Source organism: Macaca thibetana, chromosome 7 (assembly GCF_024542745.1).
Source record: "Macaca thibetana thibetana isolate TM-01 chromosome 7, ASM2454274v1, whole genome shotgun sequence".
Lineage (NCBI taxonomy): Eukaryota > Metazoa > Chordata > Mammalia > Primates > Cercopithecidae > Macaca > Macaca thibetana.
In genome coordinates, this window is record NC_065584.1 from 2,179,327 (window position 1) to 2,203,457 (window position 24,131).

Here is a 24,131-nt window from a genome sequence, read left to right on the forward strand (position 1 = left end):
GCATCCTCTTGGTGCCCTTGTTGAAAATCCATTGGCTGTAAACCTAAACGCTTATTTCTGGATCTTCAGTTTGGCTTAGTGACTGCGTGATGGTCCTGGCGCCAGTTCCATGCTGTTCCGGACACCAAAGCTTTGCAGTCAGTTTTGAAATCCGGAACTGTGAGTCCTCTAACTGCTCTTTTTCAAAAGTGTTATGTTGCCTGTTTGAAGTCCCTATGAATTTTGGATCAGCTTGTCAGTTTCTGCCAAGAAGTCAGCGGGGATTTTGACGGGGGTTGTGTTAGTCTGTTGGTCATTTTGGGGAGCACTGCCGCCTAAACAGTGTTACGTGTTCTGACACCTGAACACGGGATGTCTTTCCATTCATTTGGGTCGTCTTTAATTTGTTTCAACAATTTTAGTAGTTTTCAGAGTACAAGTTTTATACTCCTTTTGTTGAAGGTATTCTCAGTTGATACATATTGATCTTGTATCTTGCAACCTGTCTGAACTCATTTTTTACTCTTAAGAGTTTTTTAGGCTGGGCGCAGTGGCTCACGCCTGTAATCCCAGGACTTTGGGAGGCCAAGGCGGGTGGATCACGAGGTCAGGAGATCAAGACCATCCTGGCTAACACAGTGAAACCCCATCTCTGCTAAAAACACAAAAAATTAGCTGGGTGTGATGGCGGGTGCCTGTAGTTGCAGCTACTCAGGAGGCTGAGGCAGGAGAATGGCGTGAACCTGTGATGTGGAGGTTGCGGTGAGCCGAGATTGTGCCACTGCACTCCAGCCTGGGCGACAGAGCGAGACTCCGTCTCAAAAAAAAAGAAAAAAAAAAAGAGTTTTTTAGCGGGTTACTTAGGATTTTATGTACAAGATCGTGTTATCTTTCCTTTCCAATCTAGTGCTTGTTTTTTGTTTACCACGTTGAATAGCAGTGGTGTGAACAGACATCCTCTTGTCCTTGATCCTGGGGAAGCATCCAGTCTTCACCGTTGAGTGTGGGTTGGCTGTGGGTCAGTCCAGGCAGGGATACTGTGTGCTAGGACCTCTTCGGCTTCACTGTTTCATTGAGTACACTCTCAGGAATGTGAGGACCACGTGAGGGATCCTTGTGATTGGTGCAGCCATGTCCCGCAGCCTTGGTCTGCGTGCTGGAAGGCAGCTGGGACAGGTAGAACATCTCTGTGTGGACAGCACATCACCCTGGCCGTTTTCTCCTGTGCCATCTCCAGGAGGCTGGGCTCTTGAGCACCTGCCTCTGCTTCTGGCTGCTGCTGCCGACGGGTGGCCAGCACCGACACGCCTAGGCTGGCAGGGGTTGTTGGGCTTGCAGTGATCCCTCACAGCAGAGTGGATGGATTCTTACGCTTCCATCGTGCTTGTTTCCTTGCCCCGCCATGGACTTACTAGTAGAGGAGTACAGTCCACGCCTTTCTTCCGGACTGCCGGCGTGATTCTTCTGCAGTAGAGAGCACCCTCTGTGTGAGTTCAGTCTTCTGAAATGCTTCGAGCCGTGCTCTGTGGCCCAGTGGAAGGCCAGTTTTGTGGAAGTGCGTGTGTGTCGGGCACTTGAATGCATTTCCTGCAGGAAGCCGGTGCAGCGCAGCGCGTCCCTCCTTCTCCCCATTGGCTGGTTCCGTCTGTCACCGAGAGTGTGCATGAAGACCTGGCACGATGACGGCATTTGTCCTGTCCTGCCTATAGTTTTGTCAGTTCACCGAGAGTGTGCATGAAGACCTGGCACAGTGACTGGATTTGTCCTCTCCTACCTATAGTTTTGTCAGTTCACCGAGAGTGTGCATGAAGACCTGGCACAGTGACTGGATTTGTCCTGTCCTGCCTATAGTTTTGTCAGTTCACCGAGAGTGTGCATGAAGACCTGGCACAGTGACTGGATTTGTCCTCTGCTACCTATAGTTTTGTCAGTTTCAAGACTCTTACTGGCATGCACATTTACAGTTCCTCCGGGCAGAGGCTGGGCTGCACTGCCCAGGGGCCCTCCTGACCTTCAGGCTGCCTGGGTTGGGGCCCAGCTCTGCCCACTGCTTCTGGTGCCACCAGGCTATCTCCTTTTTTTCTTCTACTGACTTCGAGATTTTCTCCTTATGAAGAACTTTGTTCTCCACAGAGAATATAGTCTGTATTTTCCCAAAAACTTGTGGTACCTTTACTAGAGTTAGTCATGCCTCAGACCTAAACAAATTGCAAAGAGTAGTGTCCGTGCAGACACGTGCATTACAATAAGATTGGAAACCAGGCCGGGCGCGGTGGCTCAAGCCTGTAATCCCAGCCCTTTGGGAGGCCGAGACGGGCGGATCACGAGGTCAGGAGATCGAGACCATCCTGGCGAACACGGTGAAACCCCGTCTCTACTAAAAATACAAGAAAATTAGCCGAGCGAGGTGGCGGGCGCCTGTAGTCCCAGCTACTCGGGAGGCTGAGGCAGGAGAATGGCGTGAACCCAGGGGGGCGGAGCTTGCAGTGAGCCGAGATCTCGCTACTGTACTCCAGCCTGGGGCACAGAGCAAGACTCCGTCTCAAAAAAAAAAAAAAAAAAAAAAAAAAAAAAAAAAAAAAGATTGGAAACCAACAACAGAGAAAGAGAAATAGCTCATCTTACCTTTCAAAACCCTTTAAATACCTTTGGTTCAAGAAAGAAATGAAAATGGAACATACAGCCTCCCTAATTAGGGGTGAGTGTCAGTGAAGATTGTGGCCGTGCAGGCCCAGGAGGCCCCGTGGACCCTACTCACTGTGTGGGGGAAGCTGCAGGGCCCCCACGCCTGTTGAATCTTACTGGGGATGGGTGGTTCTGGGGTACCCTATGCCGACCTTCGTACCTGGGCTCCTACCTGGGGATCTGCGGCTGCAGCCCGGGTACCTGTGGCAGGGGCCGTGCCCTGCTGCTGCCCACTCAATGAGCTCTCCCACCCACCTGCCCTGGGCCAGGCACTGCTCCTGCCTGGGTGGGGTGTGGGGCTGAGGGAGGCTGTCAGTCCAGCCCCTGTCCTGTTTCCTGCGGACTTTTGCCAGAGTGTCCCTTCTGCTGCCAGTCAGGCCCCCTGCTGTGGCAGTGATGCCCTTCTCTGCCCTAGGGGTTAGGCCTGCCATACCTCCTTGCTGTCCAGTGTCCTGGGAGTGGGTCTATGGGGCAGATCCTAACGTGTTTTTCAGATACTTCTGGAGACAAGAGGGGATTTTGGCCTATTATAGTTGGCACATTTCTGATAGGTTGGGCTCTTCCAGCCTCTTATTTTGTAGTTCATATTTATCTTACCTTTTTTTGTTTGTTTGTTTGTTTGCTTTTTGAGACGGAGTCTTGCTCTGTCGCCCAGGCTGGAGTGCAGTGGCATGATCTTGGCTCACTGTAACCTCCGCCTCCTGGGTTCAAGCGACTCTCCTGCCTCAGCCTCTCGAGTAGCTGGAGTTACAAGCGCTCACCACCATGCCTGGCTAATTTTTGTATTTTTAGTAGAGACAGGGTTTAGCCATGTTGGCCAGGCTTATCTCGAACTACTGACCTCAGGTGATCCACCCGCCTCGGCCTCCCAAAGTGCTCGAATTAGAGGCGTGAGCCACCACACCCAGCCGTATTTATCTTACCTTTAAAAAACCCTTTACTGAGCAGTGGTTTATAGTTCTCCTTGAAGAGGTCCTTTACATCCCTTGTAAGTTGGATTCCTAGGTATTTTATTCTCTTTGAAGCAATTGTGAATGGAAGTTCATTCATGATTTGACTCTCTGTTTGTCTGTTACTGGTGTATAAGAATGCTTCTGATTTTTGCACATTAATTTTGTATCCTGAGACTTTGCCGAAGTTTCTTATCAGCTTAAGGAGATTTTGGGCTGAGACAATGGGGTTTTCTAAATATACTATCATGTCATCTGCAAACAGGGACAATTTGACTTCTTCTTTTCCTAACTGAATACCCTTTATTTCTTTCTCTTGCCTGATTGCCCTAGCCAGAACTTCCAACACTATGTTGAATAGGAGTGGTGAGAGAGGGCATCCCTGTCTTGTGCCAGTTTTCAAAGGGAATTTTTCCAGTTTTTGCCCATTCAGTATGATATTGGCTATGGGTTTGTCATAAATAGCTCTTATTATTTTGAGATACGTTCCATCAATACCGAATTTATTGAGAGTTTTTAGCATGAATGGAAGAACATACCATGCTCATGGATAGGAAGAATCAATATCGTGAAAATGGCCATACTGCCCAAGGTATATAGATTCAATGCCATCCCCATCAAGCTACCAATGAGTTTCTTCACAGAATTGGAAAAAAACTGCTTTAAAGTTCATATGGAACCAAAAAAGAGCCCGCATCTCCAAGACAATCCTAAGTCAAAAGAACAAAGCTGGAGGCATCACGCTACCTGACTTCAAACTATACTACAAGGCTATAGTAACCAAAACAGCATGGTACTGGTACCAAAACAGAGATATAGACCAATGGAACAGAACAGAGTCCTCAGAAATAATACTACACATCTACAGCCATCTGATCTTTGATAAACCTGAGAAAAACAAGAAATGGGGAAAGGATTCCCTATTTAATAAATGGTGCTGGGAAAATTGGCTAGCCATAAGTAGAAAGCTGAAACTGGATCCTTTCCTTTACTCCTTATACGAAAATTAATTCAAGATGGATTAGAGACTTAAATGTTAGACCTAATACCATAAAAACCCTAGAAGAAAACCTAGGTAATACCATTCAGGACATAGGCATGGGCAAGGACTTCATGTCTAAAACACCAAAAGCAACGGCAACAAAAGCCAAAATTGACAAATGGGATCTAATTAAACTAAAGAGCTTCTGCACAGCAAAAGAAACTACCATCACAGTGAACAGGCAACCTATAGAATGGGAGAAAATTTTTGCAATCTACTCATCTGACAAAGGGCTAATATCCAGAACCTACAAAGAACTCAAACAAATTTACAAGAAAAAAACAACCCCATCAAAAAGTGGGCAAAGGATATGAACAGACAGTTCTCAAAAGAGGACATTCATACAGCCAACAGACACATGAAAAAATGCTCATCATCACTGGCCATCAGAGAAATGCAAATCAAAACCACAATGAGATACCATCTCACACCAGTTAGAATGGCAATCATTAAAAAGTCAGGAAACAACAGGTGCTGGAGAGGATGTGGAGAAATAGGAACACTTTTACACTGTTGGTGGGATTGTAAACTAGTTCAACCATTATGGAAAACAGTATGGTGATTCCTCAAGGATCTAGAACTAGAAGTACCATATGACCCAGCCATCCCATTACTGGGTATATACCCAAAGGATTATAAATCATGCTGCTATAAAGACACATGCACACATATGTTTATTGCGGCACTATTCACAATAGCAAAGACTTGGAATCAACCCAAATGTCCATCAGTGACAGACTGGATTAAGAAAATGTGGCACATATACACCATGGAATACTATGCAGCCATAAAAAAGGATGAGTTTGTGTCCTTTGTAGGGACATGGATGCAGCTGGAAACCATCATTCTCAGCAAACTATCGCAAGAACAGAAAACCAAACACTGTATGTTCTCACTCATAGGTGGGAACTGAACAATGAGATCACTTGGACTCGGGAAGGGGAACATCACATACCGGGGCCTATCACGGGGAGGGGGGAGAGGGGAGGGATTGCATTGGCAGTTATACCTGATGTAAATGACGAGTTGATGGGTGCTGACGAGTTGATGGGTGCAGCACACCAACATGGCACAAGTATACATCTGTAACAAACCTGCACGTTATGCACGTGTACCCTAGAACTTAAAGTATGATTAAAAAAAAAAAAAACCCTTTACTGCCTTTTATTGATTTATCATGGGTTATGTTTGTTTAAATTTTGTTTTTTCTCCTTTATTCTCCCATACCGCCCTGGTTGAAGGTTTCACGTCAGCCCTGGTCCCACTGCAAGCTTGGCCCACCGCCTCCACTCCTGCCCGCCACCCAGCCTGCCGGGTTTGGTGGAAATCGGTGAATGTAGCTTCCGACTGTTACTGTTTTGGTGAAGTCTTGATTGCCTTTCTTAGAAAACTGCAAAGATGCAAATAAACTTGCTGGCCACCCCTCTTGCCCTCAGCGATGGCCATGTTCCGCAGGTACTCGTCTCCTCTGTTTGCCTCCGCGCGCCCTGCGAGGTCACAGGCCCGTCCTTGGGTTTGCTGGGACACACTGAGGCTGTGTTTAGAGAAACGGTCTGGGAGAGAGAAACTCTTGCCCCTTCCCCTGGGATGCTTGCTGAGGGGTTGAGACAGGCACCCCATGGAACGTGGGGAGCATCTGCTTGGGGTCCTCCAGCAAGAGATGTTGAATGTCAGTGTGTTTTGAGCTCTGTTTTGAAAATCTCAGGCCTTTTGGGATGATTTCTTCGATGTTCTGAAGCCACGGTTCTGAAACACTGCTGGGTGGGGCTCTCTTCATTGACCTGATGAGCCTTTCATGTGGGACGCGTTTCTCAGGGAAGTTCTTTTTCTGTCCTCTCAGTCTGTTTTTCCTCGTATAGCATGCGTAGTAAAGTGCATGAAATGTGCTGACCTTCCATGAACCACCTGACAAATCCTCATGAGTCAGGCTTGCAGCAGCTCAGAAAGCACCTGCTGCCCACTGGCTTCACTTGGTTTTCTGCTTCATACTTCATACCGTGGGAATCATACAGAAAGGAATTAAAAAAAAAAAAGACTTGTATTTTTTAGAGCATTTTAGTCTCACAGCAAAATGGATTGGAAGGTACAGAGAGTTCCCGTAGACTCCCAGAACCCCTCACCACACAGCCTCCCCGGCCCTATCAGCGCCCCCTTCCACGGTGGTGCACGAGCTGCAGTCAGTGGCCCCACATTGACACGTCAGGATCACGCAGGCTGTACCCGCACACCCGGGCTCGGGGTCACGCAGGCTGTACCCGCACACCGGGGCTCGGGGTCACGCAGGCTGTACCCGCACACCGGGGCTCGGGGTCACGCAGGCTGTACCCGCACACCGGGGCTCGGGGTCACGCAGGCTGTACCCGCACACCCGGGCTCGGGGTCACGCAGGCTGTACCCGCACACCCGGGCTCGGGGTCACGCAGGCTGTACCCGCACACCCGGGCTCGGGGTCACGCAGGCTGTACCCGCACACCCGGGCTCGGGGTCACGCAGGCTGTACCCGCACACCCGGGCTCGGGGTCACGCAGGCTCCACCTGCACACCCGGGCTCGGGGTCACGCAGGCTGTATCCGCACACCCGGGCTCGGGGTCACGCAGGCTGTATCCGCACACCCGGGCTCGGGGTCACGCAGGCTGTATCCGCACACCCGGGCTCGGGGTCACGCAGGCTGTATCCGCACACCCGGGCTCGGGGTCACGCAGGCTCCACCTGCACACCCGGGCTCGGGGTCACGCAGCCTCCACCTGCACACCCGGGCTCGGGATCACGCAGACTGTATCCGCACACCTGGGCTCAGGATCACACAGCTTCCACCACACACCCAGGCTCACGCTGGGCAGTGCATGTTCTGTGAGTTTAGATGAATGTAGTGACAGGTAACCGCTGTTACAGTTTCATACAGATTGCTTTCAGTGTTTTAAAAATCCCCTGAGCTCCACCCATTCATTCCTCCTTCCCCTGTGATCTTTTCGCTGGCGCTTGGTCATGTGGTTGTAGAGCTGGAGTCACACACTGTGCATCCTGTCACTGTGCAGCCTGTCACTGAGCCACGGGCATTTAACCGTCCTCCAGGTCTCTGCACAGCTTGCGGCCTCTTTCTCTTCAGTGGTGAGTAATATTCCACTGACTAGGTGCGCCACAGTTGGTTTATCCTTTCACCTGCTTGCTGAGGGGTATCTGGGCTTGGGCGATTATGAGTGAAGCTGCCATAAACATCATGTGCAGGTTTTTCTGGGTGATTGCTGGACCGTATGGTGAGAGTATGCTTAGTTTTGTAAGAAACTGCCAAACGCTTTTCCAAAGCACCTGAGCCATTTTGCGCTCCCACCAGCAAGGAAGGAGAGCTCCTGTGGCTCCAGTCCTCAGCATCTGGTTCGCCAGTGTTCTGGGTTTTAGCTGTTCTAGAATGTACTTTTTTGGAGCATATCAGTAGTTTATTTTTTATTGCAGTGTTGTATTTTATGGTATGAATAGACCACAATTGATCTCCTTTTCCTGTGGATGGACATTTGGGGTGTTTCCATTCTTGGCTGTGCACAGGCAGCTGCTGTGTGTGTTCTTGCACATGGCCCTTCGGTGGACACGGGTGCCCCCTCCTCTTGGGAGTTTACTTGCGAATGGGTTTCTGGGTCCTGAGGTCTGGATGTGCTCATCATTAGATCAGGCCACAGGGTTTTCTGTAGTGGTTGTACCAGTTCGTCTTCCCACCAGGAAGCAGTGCAGGAGAGTCCCAGTGGCCCCACAGCCTTGTTCACATGTGGCATTATCAGCCTTTCCAACTGTCTTTCTGGTAGGTGTGTAGCACACTCACTGTGGCTTTAATTTGCTTTCCTTGGTGAGTAATTATGGCCACAACCTTTTCTCATGCTTCTTGGCCGTTTGGACATCCTTTCTCTGTGAAGTGCCTATTGGCATCTTTTGTATATGTTTGCTTTTTAAAAATTGAGTTTCTTTTTCTTACAGATTTGTAGAAGTTCTTTATATATTATGGATTTAAGTCCTTTGTTGGATATACATGTTTCGATCCTCCTCCCATGTCTATAGCTTATCTCACTCTCTTAATGTTGTCTTTTGATGAACAGAAACCTCTGAATTTTTATTTTTTTGAGACTGGGTCTCACTCTGTGGCCTGGGCTGGAGTGCAGTGGTGCAGTCGCTGCTCCCTGCAGCCTCAACCTCCTAGACTAAAGCTGCCCTCTTACTTCAGCCTCCTGAGTAGTTGGGATCACGTGTACATGCCACCACATCCACTCATTTTTTTTATTTTTCTTTTTTTTGAGATGGAGTCTCGCTTTGTCGCCTAGGCTAGAGTGCAGTGGCGCAATCTTGGCTCACTGCAAGCTCCGCCTTCCAGGTTCATGCCATTTTCCTGCCTCAGCCTCCTGAGTAGCTGTGACTACAGACGCGTACCACCACACCCGGCTAATTTTTTGGTATTTTTAATAGAGACAGGGTTTCACTGTATTAGCCAGGATGGTCTCAATCTCCTGACCTCGTGATCCCCCCACCTCAGCCTCCCAAAGTGCTGGGATTACATGCATGAGCCACTGTGCCCGGCCACATCCACTCATTTTTTAATTTTTTTTTTTTTTGACATGGAGTCTCGCTCTGTTGCCAGACTGGAATGCAATGGTGTGATCTTGGCTCACTGCAATCTCTGCCTCCCGGGTGCAAGCAATTCTTCTGCCTCAGCCTCCCGAGTAGCTGGGATTACAGGTGCCTGCCACCACCATGCCTGGCTAATGTTTGTATTTTTTAATAGAGACGGGGTTTCACCATGTTGGTCAGGATGGTCTCGATCTCTTGACCTCATGATCTGCACCCCTCGGCCTCCAAAAGTGTTGGGATTACAGGCGTGAGCCACTGCGTCCAGCCAATTCTTTTTTTTTCAAAATAGAAATGGGGGATCTCACCACGTTGGTCAGGTTTGTCTTCAACTCCTGGGCTCCAGTGATCCTCCCAAAGTGCTGGGATGACAGATGTGAGCCACTGCACCCCGCCAGAAATTTCTTAATTTTAGTGAAGTCTCAGTATGTCAGTTTTTATGGTTAGGGCTGTTTGTGACTTGTTCAAGAAATTCTTACCTACTCCAAGGTCTGAAGATACTCTTGTGTTTTCCTCTAGAAGCTTTATGGCTTTATACTTTACGTGTAGGTGCTGATATGCCTCAAATCTTTTTTTTTTGGAGACAGGGTCTCGCTCTGTTGCTGCCCAGGCTGGACTGCAGTGGCAAAATCATGGCTCACTGCAGCTTCAACCTTCCAGGCTCAAGCAGTCCTCCTGCCTTGGCTGGGACTACAGGCTTGCACCACCACACCCGGCTGATTATTTATTTATTTTAGCAATTGGATATCACTATGCTGCCCAGGCTGGTCTTGAACTTCTGGGCTCAAGTGATCTATCTGCTTTGGCCTCCCAAAGTGCTGGGATTACTACAGGCATGAGCCACGGCACCCAGCCTGAGTTTACTTTAGAATTCATTCATTGGAAGGAAGTCTAAGGAGACTCACAGGCTATGGCTAGCTAATTAGTAGTTGGTTTCTATGTGAATATCTGTTTATTAATAACATCTTTGGCCAGGCCCAGTGGCTCATGCCTGTATCTCAGCACCTTGGGAGGCTGAGGTGGGCGGATCACGAGGTCAGGAGTTTGAGACCATCCTGGCCAACAGGGTGAAACCCTGTCTCTACTAACAATACAAAAAATTAGCTGGGTGCGGTGGCGTGCGCCTGTAATCCCAGCTACTCAAGAGGCTGAGGCAGGAGAATTGCTTGAACCCGGGAGGCAGAGGTTGCAGTAAGCTGAGATTGCGCCACTGCCCTCCAGCCTGGCGACAGAGCGAGACTCTGTCTCAAAAAAAAGAAAGAAGATGGTAAAAAATAACTTACTGCAGTCGTCGTAAGCCCCCCATTTTAGTCCTTTTGGACCGCTGTAACAGCACACCACAGACCAGAGAGGCGAGACAGCAGGAATGTGTTTCTCACACTTCTGGAGCCGGAAAGTTCCAGATGGAAATGGGGGAGACAGCTGCCTCCGCCCCAGCTCTCTCATGAGGGCCGCCTCTGGCCCACAGACAGCTCCTTCTCACTGTGGCCTCACGTGGTGGAAGAGCTGGGCTAGTTCTTTGGGGTCCCGTTTTTAAGGGCACTGAGCTGATCATTAGAGCTCTGCCTCCTGACCTAGTCACCCCCAAAGGCCCTGCATCTTAATACCATCCCCGTAGGGGTTAGGATTTCAACATAGGAATTTTAGGAGGAGTCAAACATTCAGACCATAGCACCCTTGCATGCTGGGAACATGAGCTGGTGCCTGTGGAGTCGGGGCTTGGGATCAGGTCCCAACCTCAAGTGTGTGGTTTCCAGAGAGTACCTCTCTCTCACCTTTTATTACAGAATTTTCCAAACATACAGCAGAGAGCTGGTAGGTAAGGATTGATAGCTTCAGCGGGTCACCTGTCAGCTGACTCTGTTTCCCTCTGGGCCTTGCTGGGCCATGGGGATGGTCTGTGCTGGTGTGTCTGGCTGGTGCTGCACATGCACAGCTGGCAGCCGGCACGGTGCCCTTTCTGTCCGTTCTGTTGGGGTCTTGGCTGTGACCAGGCCTCAGCTCTGGGGACAGTGACCAGCCTTCCATGTCAGTTCAGCTGGACTGCAGGCCTCAGAGCTGTATGAGCTCCAGGCAGGTAACCTTAGGTGCTCACGGTGGCAGGGCCACAGCAGGGCTGGGGCTCCGTGTGGTGCTGCTGACTGCCAGGGGCCTGGCACAGTGTGAGGCTTGACTCAGACCTGCCAGACTGTGTACCCTGGCCACCAGCTTCCTTGGGATGCAGGCTCAGCAGCTGCCCACCTCTGGCTGCTGGTCATCATTAGTGAAGTTTGGCGTGAGCAGAACATCAGCCCTCACCTTCTCCAGCTCATGTGCCCTTATCAAATGAATCTGGGAGGTCAGTTTTTGACTTCATGTGGGGATGGAGGCTGCCTTGGGTAGTCTTTGCAGGAGGACTGGGGGTTTGGGTGCCAGAGGACACAGTGGGAACTGGAATCTCCATGACGGCAGCTCTCCTCTGCATCGAGCTGTGACCCACCGTACATGTCCTCTGGGTACCCCATGGGGCTTATTGCCTGGAGCACAGGCTGCCTGCCCACGGCACCAACTCTACAGACAGAAGTGGGGGCAGTGAGGCTGGCCCAGGAGCTCCCCACACAGCCTGTGCTCTACAGACAGAGTGGGGCAGTGAGGCTGACCCAGGCGCTCCCCACACAGCCTGTGCTCTGCACCTTCGCCCTGCATTGGCATTTGTTTCCCAAGGTTCCTCCTGCCTGCAGGGCAGCTCTGCCGCTCCCCTCCTGATGCCATCATGTGGCCTGCAGCTTTGGGAAGGTCTTGCTCCAGGGGAACGCGTGTGCTCGGATGCTGCCGTCCTGGCCACCTCCAGCACCTCGCAGCCCCTAGGAGGGTGCAGTGGCCTCTGGTCTGCTGGGCATGCCCTTGCCATGGCCCTCCCTCTAGGCAGGTGCAGGGGATAGCTCTAGGCTGGCCCTTTCTCAGGCCAGGTGGCTGGCTCTTAGAGGAGAGGCTGGTGGGGGCTGGGCTGAGCAGAGTGGGCCCTGCTAAGAAGGGAGGGGTGGGCTGGCCCAGCCTCTCTGCGGCTGGGGAAGGAGGTGGCGCTGGGGCATGTGGCTGTAGGAAAAGGGGCATTCCCACCGTAGCCCAGGGCAGTCAGGGGCATAGCACCTGCCAGCCAGCGCAAACCAAGCCCTTGCCAGACACACTGCACCTCAGAGCCCCGGAGAGAGACACACTGAGCCACACCACACATGCCACCCAGAGCCTAAAGAAGGGAAACATGCAGAACAGGATCTCATGGCACGTGGAGATCACAGAAAATTCACATTTCAGTGTCTGTAAATAAAATGTGATTGGAACCCACACAGAAAAAGTGAGCTCAGAAACTTATAAGGGAAAGCACAAATCTGTATTCTTAAAGTTGCTACTGCAGCCGTGTGATACTTTTCATGTTCTGCGGGAACGTTTGGTTAAGAGCTGTCTCGTGCTGTGTCCTAGGGCGGCGCCACATCCATCACCTGGGGAACCAGCTGCAGCTGAACCAGCACTGCCTGGACACCGCCTTCAACTTCTTCAAGATGGCCGTGAGCAGGCACCTGACCCGCGGCCGGAAGATGGCCCACGTGATCGCCGCCTGCCTCTACCTGGTCTGCCGCACGGAGGGCACGCCGCGTATCCTTTGGTTTGAGAGCCTCCCAGAGGGCCCCATCTTGATGCTTAGTTGGCTCCCCTCAAATATTGGGACTTGGTAGTTGCAGTAACTTGGTATTTGTCTTTAATTGAAAAACACCTTATTGGAAGAACTGTTTCAGTTGATCCAGGGCTTTCTGAATTTGGGTTCTCCTTTTACTGGATTGAAGAACTGGGGATCTGGGCACCTGCCTTCCTCCCTTAGCCCTTGGGCGTGCAGAGCGAGGGTTCTATTGGTCCCTGGGAATCATGCCCTGGATTCTCCCCGCTTGTGGACCTACTGCGCCTGGGGTGCTGTATCCAAGTCCCCTGTGGTTCAGGCCGCCGTCTGGCCTGAGCAGGTGGGGTCCTGCTGCTGAGTGGGCTGCAGCCAGGCATGCGCTGAGTGCTTGCGGCTGTGGACACCGTGACTGCGGGCAGTGGGTGGGGAGGCCACGGACCCTCAGCGGTGTGCAGCTTGGCCTTGTGCGTGGACACCGTGACTGCGGGCAGTGGGCGAGGAGGCCACCGACCCTCAGCGGTGTGCAGCTTGGCCTTGTGCGTGGACACCGTAACTACGGGCGGTGGGTGAGCTTGGCCTTGTGTGGAGGTGCCAGTGTCTGGTGTTCTCTTGTACTGCTCTCTGTGCATCTGGTCCTGTGCCCGCTGCTGCCCTCTGCAGACACACACATGGGTCAGGAACTGCCTTCGGCCTCTTGACGGGGGAGCCCAGAGCCTTCCAGCCTCCTCTGCTCTGTGCTGTGCTGTCCACACCTGCTGTGCACCTGCATCTTTACCCTGCTCTCTGGGGGCTCCCTTCACCTCCCCTGCATGGAACTCTACTTCCTGGTCCACACCCTCCTCATCTTGTGAGGTGCCTTTGATCCTCTGCAGGTGGTCCCCCTCCCTGCCCCGTGTCTGGTGGGCGCGGCATGCCTGGCTACATGTCTGTCTCCCAGCCTGCGCCCCTGCTGTCGCCTTGCCTCCAGCGTTCTCACTGGGCAGCTCCGTGGCCCTCTGGCTCCTGGCCTTTGCCATGCAGCTGTGGGACTTTAGCTCCTTGCCTCTAATCTCCATGTTCAGAAATCTCACGGCAATGTGAGCCCAGCAGGCCTTTGCTGTCCGACAGCCTCTTGTCCTGAGCTTCTATTGAATTAGTCGTTAGATTTCTCTCCCTTTTTCTCTATTACTTGGCCTGCCACAGTGAACCCATCTGGTTATCTCATCCTTCTTTTGCACATGGCCATCTTTTCACTTTGGGACAGCACCTGAACTTTAGCTTCCAGCAGAGCTGTCTCATTTCTTTGATGTTTTCATTTCTGAGAGCTCTCTGTGTTTTCTGAATCTTTCTTATAATCTCCCATCTTCCTTGGCATGACATCGCCTCACCTTGAGCTCTTTTCTGTCCTGGTCTGTGTTTTTCTGGTTGGTCTCCCTCGAGGGGTGTCCCGGGTGCCAGGTGATCCTGGTAGTTTGCTTCTCTTTTGAATGGGGTGCAGGGAGGGCTCCTGGAGATGGCGAGCTAGGGAACCTGCTGACTGTGCCTCTGGCCAGGCAACCCTCAGTATCAGGATCTTTCATTAAAATGTTACTTTTTTTTTTTTTTCAGACAGAGTCTCGCTCTGTCACCCAGGCTGGAGTGCAGTGGCAGTATCTCAGCTTACTGCAACCTCTTCCTCCCGGGTTCAAGTCATTCTCATGCCTTAGCCTCTTGAGTAGCTGGGATTACAGATGTACACCACCTTGCCTGGCTAATTTTTTTGTATTTTTAGTAGAGATGGGGTTTCACCATGTTGGCCAGGCTGGTCTCGAACTCCTGGCCTCAACTGATCCACCTGCCCTGGCCTCCCAAAGTGCTGGGATTACAGGCGTGATGAGCCACTGCACCCAACCCTTAAAATGTCCTTTTAACATTTTGAAATTTGTCTTTTCTGCGTAAAAGCGCTTAACGCACACACGTCTTTAGGGATGATGAGAAGTGCCCAGGCAGCCCAGTGAAGGCTGAGAAACAGAACCCACCCCCACATCCCTGCCCCACCCTGGCTGCTGTCTGCTCGTCCTAGCCCCAGCTCCACCCTGGGGTCCCGCTGAGAGGCCTGCTCCAACCCTGCTCTCTTAGGGGCAGACCAAGACCTTGAGAGAGAAGCTGAGCAGAGTCCAGGGTCAGCACCTGGCTGTGCCTCCCTTGTGTTTGTAGGAACCGTGTGGGGACCTCTGTGGAGCAGGGCCTAGGGCGGCACTGGAACCCCGGTGTCAGCAAGGTGGGGTGGCACCGTGTCTGTGCTGCTGCCTCACCGGGCCTCCTGTGGGGGGACATGGGCCCTGCCCTGGGATGTGGGCCCTCATGGGGTGATGACAGGCAGGATGGAGAGGAGTCCTGCGGCACTGCTGGGGCTGCCTCTGAGCCTGGTGGGACCACATTTAGCCACAAAGTTCCCACATGCCCCAGCAGTCCTACTAGGTGTCTGCCCGAGGGGAAAGCACCTGCATGGCCACCGAGGCTCACACACACTGCCCACAGCGGCAGCATCCAGGAAGCCACCCCGTGTCCCCCACACACACTGCTCACAGCGGCAGCATCCAGGAAGCCACCCCGTGTCCCCCAGGCGTTCTGAAAATCCACCGAGGCTCCCACGCACTGCTCACAGCAGCAGCATCCAGGAAGCCATCCCGTGTCCCCCACACACACTGCTCACAGCAGCAGCATCCAGGAAGCCACCCCGTGTCCCCCCGACACACTGCTCACAGCGGCAGCATCCAGGAAGCCACCCCGTGTCCCCCAGGCATTCTGAAATTAGATCCTTGTGGTGGTTGCTCAGCTCTGGGGATATGCGAAAACCCACTGCCCGGTGCATCATGAACAGGCAGGTCTGTGGCACGAACTTGTACCTTGTAAAGCTGCTAAGGACAAGACAGCTTGGAACAGGGCTGTGCTCACGGGAGACTGCACTCTAGCCCCTCTGGCTGCTGGTGGCCTGGTGGGGCTCCCTTCAGCATCCTCAGAGGATGCTCCGGGCTGGTCTTGGGTAGCCGTAGCCCTCACTTCCCAGCCCACCCCAGCTGTGCCGGCGCTTTACAGGGAAGTGGGTCAGGCCAGGTGTAGCATGTCCTGCTCTGCCCTCCCTTCAGGTTGCTGGCAGCACCGTGCCCTAGGCCTGCCAGCCAGAGCCCCCAGACCCATCCTGTACATGTCTGTCTCTCACCGCCCTCCTCGTTCTCTCTTGCCCCTGTGCCTTCTCCCTCCCTGCTGACCTGCATTGGCTCTGTGGCCCCTGTTCTCACCTCCTGCAGCCCCAGCTGGCTGGCTGGGCTCCTGTGCTGCCTCAGTTTCCTCAATAGCTCCACCCACTTCCCTTCCACAGAAAATCCCCCCAGGAGAGGGTGTGTGCAGCCAGGCTCTCTTCTCCGAGACAGGGCTGCCTGACCCAGCCCTGCTGCCTGCGCAGCTCCCGCTCACCTTCTGGACTTGCCCCCTTCAGTCAGGGCACAGCAGCACCCACCACCCCACCCCCACCCTGCTGTCAGCAGGACGTGGAGGGTCCTGTGCAGTGAGCTCACATTGTGGGGTGCACGGCCCCCACCCCAGGCGAGGCCCCCCAGGATCCTCCTGTTGCATCATCCAGCGCATGGGTGGGACCAGTGCCTGGAGTCCAGGACTGGATACGAGAAGTCCTCTCTCAGAAGGAGCAAGGGCTTGATTTAAGAACATCCAGGCTCATTCCTCCTCCTGCCCACCCTTCATTGTTGCCCACTCCTCAGGTGTGTCCACCATCACCCCGAAAGTACTGGGGGCTGTGCACACTCACCTCTTCTTGGCCCCCCAGCCTCGCGGCTGACACAGCCAGTCCCGGATTCCTGGAGGAGGAACAGTGCGCTGCTGAGTCCCACTGAGTCTGGTGAGGCCTGGCTGACCCAGGCCTGAGTCTGCTCCTGGCTCCCAGCCCAGGAAGGCTGCCTGGGCAGCAGGACTGAGACGCAGGACCTGCTGGGCAGAGACTCAGCTGGAACAAGCAGCCCTGCCGTTGCTGAGCAGGTAGTGTGTGGCCAGCGTGCTTCTCCTGGCTGTGTCTCGACTTGTCATTGCCGCTTCTGCCCACAGCTGGTGTGTGGATCTTTCACATTTGTTCCTGTCCAGCCAGGCTGCCCTAGGCCTGCATGTGAGAGGGCATCTTTTGGATGGTGACAGGCTGGTGAGCCCTTGAGGGCGTCCGAGCCCTGGGGCCAGCATTGTGGATGGTGCCATCACCTGTCCCCACATAGGTCTGCAGAGAGCACGCCCAGCTCCCATGGCCCACCAGCTCAGCCTCCATGTCATGCCTGGCCACGCGTGGGAGCAAGGCCTCTGCTGCCAGCCGCCATACTCCCTTCAGACCCAGCTCCTCTCTAGGCTGCAGAAATGTGCGCTCAGGTCAGCAGGGGCTGTGTGCATTTGGCTGATTCCATTCTGGGGTCTGGAATGGGCTTTCAGAGCCCACACTTCTCTGCCCTCCTGTTCTGACCAGCACCTCGTTCTGCCACCAGACCCCCTTGTTCCTGCTCCTCTCCCTCTGCTGCCTCCTCAAGGACAGGGTATTTGTAACAGTTTTAAGTGGTCAGAAGAAGGTATCAGGATGGCTGATGAGGGAATCAAATGGCGCACACATCATTAGGCATGAAGAAGTTGGCATTTCAGGTCAGGCACAGTGGCTCAGCCTGTAAATCCCATCACATGGGAGGCCCAGGCAGGAGGATCGCTTGAGTCCAGGAGTTTGAGACCAGCTTGAGCAACATGGTGAAACCCCGTCTCTACAAAAAAAAGAAAGAAAGAAAAATCAGCCCGGCTGGTGTTGCGCACCTGTGGTCCCACCTACTGGGGAGGCTGAGGTGGGAGGATTGCTCCCAGGAGGTCGAGGCTGCAGTGAGCCATGATCACACCACTACACTCCAGCCTAGGCAACAGAGTGAGCCCGTCTCAAAAAAAAAAAAGAAGTTGCCATTTCAGACTTCCAAAAGGCTGACCTGGAAACAGGCGCACCCAGCGCGGGCCCCTGTGGGCCCCTTGTCAGTGGTGTCTTGTTGCTGGCGTAGCAGAGGTTTAGCTGAGTTTCGTATGTTGACATTGTTAATACATCATTCCTACCAAATTGAATTGTCAATCTTACTGTTTGAGTTTTGGAGTCTCTCTTTTAATGCACACAACTGTGTCTGCTGCTCATAATGCCAGTTGTACTTCTTTCTTTTCATTTTTTTCATGAGACAGGGTCTCACTTGATCGCCCAGGCTGGAGTGCAGTGGCGCCGTCTTGGCTCACTGCAGCTTCTGCCTCCCAGATTCAAGCAATCCTCCACCTCAGCCTCCCGTGTAGCTGGACTACAGGCATACACCACCACACCTGGCTAATTTCTGTACTTTTTGTAGTGATGGGGTTTCGCTGTATTGTCCAAGCTGGTCTCACACTCCTGAGCTCAAGTGATCCGCCCCCCTCAGTCTCCCAAAGTGGTAGGATTCTAGGTGTTAGCCCACCGGCCTGGCCTTGGTTCTTCCCTTCTAACCCACACACCTCTCATCTACTCGTCCTGCCTTTTGTATGCCGAGGACTCAGCGTGGTCCTGGGGCGGGAGACATGCCTGGCTGTCTCCTGTCCTGGGAGGGTGTTTTCTACCTTTTGCATACGTATCTGCGGTAGACTTTTGCTGTACGTATCTGCGGTAGACTTTTGTGTACGTATCTGCGGTAGACTTTTGTGTACGTATCTGCGGTAGACTTTTGTGTACGTATCTGCGGTAGACTTTTGTGTACAGGGTTCTTTATCAGCTTGAGGATGTGACCTTGCTTTCTAATTTTCCAAGAGTTTTTGTCATGAAAAATACTGAATTTTATCAAACACATGCTTTTAATGTATTTATTGGTATGATTTTTTCATGTATATTTCCCCCTTAATCTGTTACTTAATGTAAATAACACTGATTAATTTTTAAAAATTTTTTAGAAAACAGGGTCTTGCTCTGTTCTCCCAGGCTGTACTGCTGTGGCACCACCATAGCTCGTTGCAACCTCCAGCTCCTTGGCTCAGGCGACTCTCTCGCCTCAGCGCCCTGAGTAGCCGGGACCATAGGTGCACTAGAGATGGGGTCTCACTGTATGGTCCAGGCTGGTCTCAAACTCCTGGGTTCCAGTTATCTTCTCACCTTGGACTCCCAAAGTGTTGGGTTTACAGGTGTGAGCTACTGCATCTGGCCTGTTTTTTCTAACAGAAGCACTTGAGGCTATACATTTCTCTCTAGGTGAGTTTTGTTACATCACACAGTTTTTTGTTTGTTTGTTTTGTTTTTTTTTTTGAGACAGTCTCGCTGCCTCACCCAGGCTAGAGTGCAGTGGCGTGATCTCATCTCACAGCAACCTCCGCCTTCCGGGTTCAAGTGATTCTCCTGCCTCAGCCTCCCGAGTAGCTGGGATTACAGGTGCATGCCACCATGCCCACCTAATTTTTTTTTTTTTTTTTTTGAGATGGAGTCTCGCTCTGTTACTCAGGCTGGAGTGCAGTGGCGCGATCTCGGCTCACTACAAGCTCCGTCTCCTGGGTTCACACCAATCTCCCGCCTCAGCCTCCCGAGTAGCTGGGACTACAGGCACCCACCACCACGCCCGGCTAATTTTTTTTTGTATTTTTAGTAGAGACGGGGTTTCACCGTGTTAGCCAGGATGGTCTCGATCTCCTGACCTCGTGATCCACCCGCCTTAGCCTCCCAAAGTGCTGGGATTACAGGCATGAGCCACCGCGCCCCACTGGGAATTTAACTTTTCTTGAGCAAGCAGAGAGCACGCAGTTAGCTCACTCTGATCCAGTTGCTGCTGGTCCGTCTTGGTTCCCGGCTGAAGGATCGTGGCAGGACCCAGGTATTCCTTCCTGGCACCTCGGGACTGCAGAACTTCTGCTCAGCTCTTTTGTCTTTCAGAGCTGACTTCTGGGCTTGGTGGGCCTCAGCCTGGTGCCTGTGGCTCCTGGGGTGGCAGCTGCCGTGAAGGGACTTGAGTGCACTGTGCCCTGCTCGCTTGTTGAAGTTGCTTCCTTTTCTCTTGGCAGCTTGGCCCCTCGGCCCCTCGCGTCTGGCTGGCTCGGAAGCCCCTGAATTCTAAACTTTTTTTTTTTTTTTTTTTTTTTGAGACGGAGTCTGGCTCTGTCGCCCAGGCTGGAGTGCAGTGGCCGGATCTCAGCTCACTGCAAGCTCCGCCTCCCGGGTTCACGCCATTCTCCGGCCTCAGCCTCCCGAGTAGCTGGGACTACAGGCGCCCGCCACCTCGCCCGGCTAGTTTTTTGTATTTCTTAATAGAGACGGGGTTTCACCGTGTTAGCCAGGATGGTTTCGATCTCCTGACCTCGTGATCCGCCCGTCTCGGCCTCCCAAAGTGCTGGGATTACAGGCTTGAGCCACCGCGCCCGGCCCTGAATTCTAAACTTTTATTTTCCCTTGCCAAGAGAGACTGTGAGCACTAGGCTCCGACTTTTTTTGTTTTTTTTTTGAGACGGAGTCTCGCTCTGTCGCCCAGGCTATAGTGTGGTGGCAAGATCTCAGCTCGCTGCAAGCTCCGCCTCCTGGGTTCACGCTGTTCTCCTGCCTCAGCCTCCTGAGTAGCTGGGACTACAGGCGCCCGCCACCATGCCCGGCTAATTTTTTGTATTTTTAGTAGAGATGGGGTTTCACCGTGTTAGCCCGGATGGTCTTGATCTCCTGACCTCGTGATCCACCCGTCTCGGCCTCCCAAAGTGCTGGAATTACAGGCATGAGCCACCAGGCCTGGCCTTTTTTTTTTTTTTTTTGAGACGGAGTCTCGCTCTGTCGCCCAGGCTGGAGTGCAGTGGCGCAATCTTGGCTTACTGCAACCTCCGCCTTGCCAGTTCAAGCGATTCTCCTGCCTCAGTCTCCTAAGTAGCTGGGATTATAGGCACACGCCACCATGCCCGGCTAACTTTTGTATTTTTAGTAGAGATGGGGTTTCACCATATTGGCCAGGTTGGTCTCAGACTCCTGATGTTATGATTTGCCCACCTCGGCCTCGCAAAGTGGTGGGATTACAGGCGTGAGCCACCGTGCCCAGCCACATTTTAAAAAAAATAGAGATGGGGTCTCGCTGTGTTGTCCAGGCTGGTCTTGAACTTCTGTCCTCAGGCAGTCCTGGCCTGGCACTGCCAGACTATGACAGCTCATTAGAATTGGCGCGAATTGGAAGGAGGCCCGAGCTGAGACACTGGTGTGGGTTTTGCTCCTTGGTCCTCACACCGTGTGGGCACCTCAGTCCCCCTCTCCAGTCCCATGGGACCAGGAATGGTGGTGTCCACTCAGGGTGGGGCCCCTGCTGGCCCCTCCACCGCTGACTTGTGGACACAGCCCTTTCTGTGGGGCTGTATATACAAGAGCAGTTTCCCTTGTTTCTCTCTTTGGGTATCCAGTAAAAGCATTTGTATGTGAGGCTGTTGAGAGAAATTTCTTGTTCTTTTAAATTTTAGTTCTGCCGTATTTAAATCTCTGTAAACTTTTCCACTTAAGGAAAATGTGTCTGTCTGAGTCAGGACCCGTCTGCAGTTTTTCTCCCTGCAAGCATCATGCAGCCAGCCAGGGTGTGGGCGGCTTCAGTTTCCCCATCTCTTCACGGTGGAGTGGCTCCTTGCTGTGTTGTCCACAGCTGTGGTGGGGAAGCCTGGTTGGTTCCTGGACCCGGGGCCATTTGATGGCACAGCAGTGGGGTGCAGGGCTGCACCGTCATGACTGGACCGTTTCCGGGCCTTGTCATCTGCTGATGGGAGTCTCGCGTGGGCCTCTACCGCACTCAGGAATGTCTGGCGCCCTTTGAGGGCGTTGTGTCACCTGCCCTCTGTTGTGCTCACGCATCTCTCCTTTGACTGGCACTCGGCTGCACTGAGCAGAAGACTACCCAGCACAGCATGGCAGGGGCCAGAAGGGAGGTGAAAAGAGGCCCCAGCTGGCAGAATCCAGGCTCTCGCACCCTGGGGGCCTCAGACAGGACCTCTTCTCTGCAGACGTTTTTGGAATTCCCAGATGGTCAGAAGCAGCTGCTCAGCAAAAGGGAGGGGCTGCTGGGAGGACACCGGTACTGGCCATGCTGGACACAGGAGAGCCTCCAGAGCCCCAGAAGCTCATTAGCTGGGGGACCTGTAGGTTGGGCCCCAAAGGCATTAATGGGCCCTCCCAGGATTGGCCAGAGAGAATGTGATGTCCTCATAAGGGAAGCACATAATTGAGCCTCCATTGTCTGGAAACTTCCCTGGAAGCTCCTGATAGAGCCAGGTGAATGCGGATCAAGTGCCGGGTGATTTTCGTTTCAGGGAAAGCAGTCATTTTAACCTCGTTAAATGTTTAATTCGAAGCTCCTTTTAAAATGTACATACTTATCCCATTGTTTTATTACGAAAATTTTCTGCTGAGCTTAGTGGCTTAATGTCTGTAATTCCAGCGCTTTGGGAGGCTGAGGTGGGGAGATCACCTGAGGTCAAGAGTTTGAGACCAGCTCGGCCAACATAGTGAAACCCTGTCTCTACTAAAAATGCGAAAAAATTAGCCAGGCGTGGTGGTGCACACCTGTAGTCCCAGCTACTTGGGAGGCTGAGGCAGGAGAATTTCTTGAACCTGCTTGAACTGTAGGCAGAGGTTGCAGTGATCCAAGATCGCACCATTGCTCTCCAGCCTGGGTTACAGGGCAAGACTTCATCTCAAAAAAAAAAAAAATTCAAACACCTGCAAAGTTGAAGTGAATTGTGGAGTCCCTCGCTCACACTTGTGGTCCGCTCCCCAAAGCTATGCTGCCCTCACCGTCTTATTTTTTGGCACGTTTCAAGGCAAGTTGCAGACGTCTGTGTACTGCACACAGCCCTTCAGCAGGCAGCCCATCAGCTGAGTAGAGGTGAGCATCGTTCCTGGATCTTTTTCTCCTTTGAAGGTAAAGTTGGCATAAAGTGAGATGCACAGGCTCTAATTGCTCCATCTGGAGAGTTCTGACAAACAGTCACCTGTCAGCCCAGAGAAGGGCTCTGTGGACAGGCCTCATGCCCCTTCCAAAAGTCCCAGACCCACAAGAGGCAGCCGCTGTTCGATTTCCTTCCACTACAGACCAGTTGTGCCTGTTCTAGAATGCCCTATAAATGGAATCATATGATCTGCGCCCCTATCACTTCACATGCCTTTTTTTTTTTTTTTTTTTTTGGTGACAGAACGTAGCTCTGTCGCCCAGGCTGGAGTGCAGTGGTTCCATCTCAGCTCACTGCAACCTCTGTCTCCTGGGTTCAAGCGATTCTTATGCCTTAGCCTCCCAAGTAGTTGGGACTACAGGGGCATGCCACCACGTCCGGCTAATCTTTTGTATTTCTAGTAGAGACAGGATTTTGCTATGTAAGCCAGGCTGGTCTCAGATTCCTGGCCTCAAGCAACTGCCTGCCTTGCCTCCCAAGGTGCTGGGATTGCAGGCGTGAGCCCTGTGTCCGGCAGACATGGTTTTGAGAGGCACCCATGGTGTTTTGTATGCTGAGTGGTATTGCTGTGTGAATACAAGCCAGAGTATTCTTGTATTAATGGACACCTGGACTGCTCCCTATTTTTGGCTGTTCTGAATGAAGCTGCTATGAACATTCTTCTACAAGTCTTTTTGTGGACATACTTCTTTTTGTTTTTAGGGACAGAGTCTCTGTGGCCCAGGCTGAGTTGCAGTGGTACAATCACATTTCACTGCAACCTCGACCTCTTGCATGCAAGCAGTCCTCCTGCCTCAGCCTCCTGAGTAGCTAGGATAACAAGTGTTTGTCACCATACCCGGCTAATTTTTGGATTTTTTTGTAGAGACAGGGTCTCACTGTGTTGCCCAGGCTGGTCTTCAACTCCTGGGCTCAGGTGATCTACTGGCCTCAGCCTCCTAAAGTGCTGGGATTATGGGTGTGAGCCACTGCACCTGACTGACATCTGTTTTTATTTCTCTTGGGTAAATACCTAGGAGTGGAATAGGTAAGTCAGAGGTGTGTATTTAGTTGTATAAGAAACTTCCAGGCCTTTTCCCAAGGTGGTTGTACCACTTCACGCTTCCATCAGCAGCATGGGTGAGCTATGCTTGCTCCACATCCTCCTGGCATTCAGTGACTTCGTGGGCTTGTGGCAGTGCCACAGTTTTGTTTGCATTTCTGATGATTAATGCAGTTGAGTTCTTTTTCATGTGCTTGTTGGCTTTTTTTTTTGTCTTCATGAAGCTTCTGTTGAAT

At 52.3% G+C, this 24,131-nt stretch overlaps 2 protein-coding genes across 5 annotated transcripts in view; one reads left to right on the forward strand and one right to left on the reverse strand.

Moving 5' to 3' along the window:
- PACS2 (phosphofurin acidic cluster sorting protein 2) overlaps positions 1-24,131 on the reverse strand; it is a 421,633-nt gene that overhangs the window by 121,529 nt on the left and 275,973 nt on the right. The gene's annotated exons all lie outside the window — the stretch shown is intronic.
- Positions 1-24,131, forward strand: part of BRF1 (BRF1 RNA polymerase III transcription initiation factor subunit) — an 81,659-nt gene that overhangs the window by 15,476 nt on the left and 42,052 nt on the right. For 3 of the 4 annotated variants that reach the window (XM_050796976.1, XM_050796977.1, XM_050796978.1), the window contains exon 3: positions 12,722-12,895. In XM_050796976.1, coding sequence (XP_050652933.1) covers positions 12,722-12,895 — 174 coding nt within the window. Of the gene's footprint in view, positions 1-5,728; positions 6,112-12,721; positions 12,896-24,131 lie in introns of those variants that run through there. The other variant, XM_050796982.1, reaches the window with a different exon arrangement.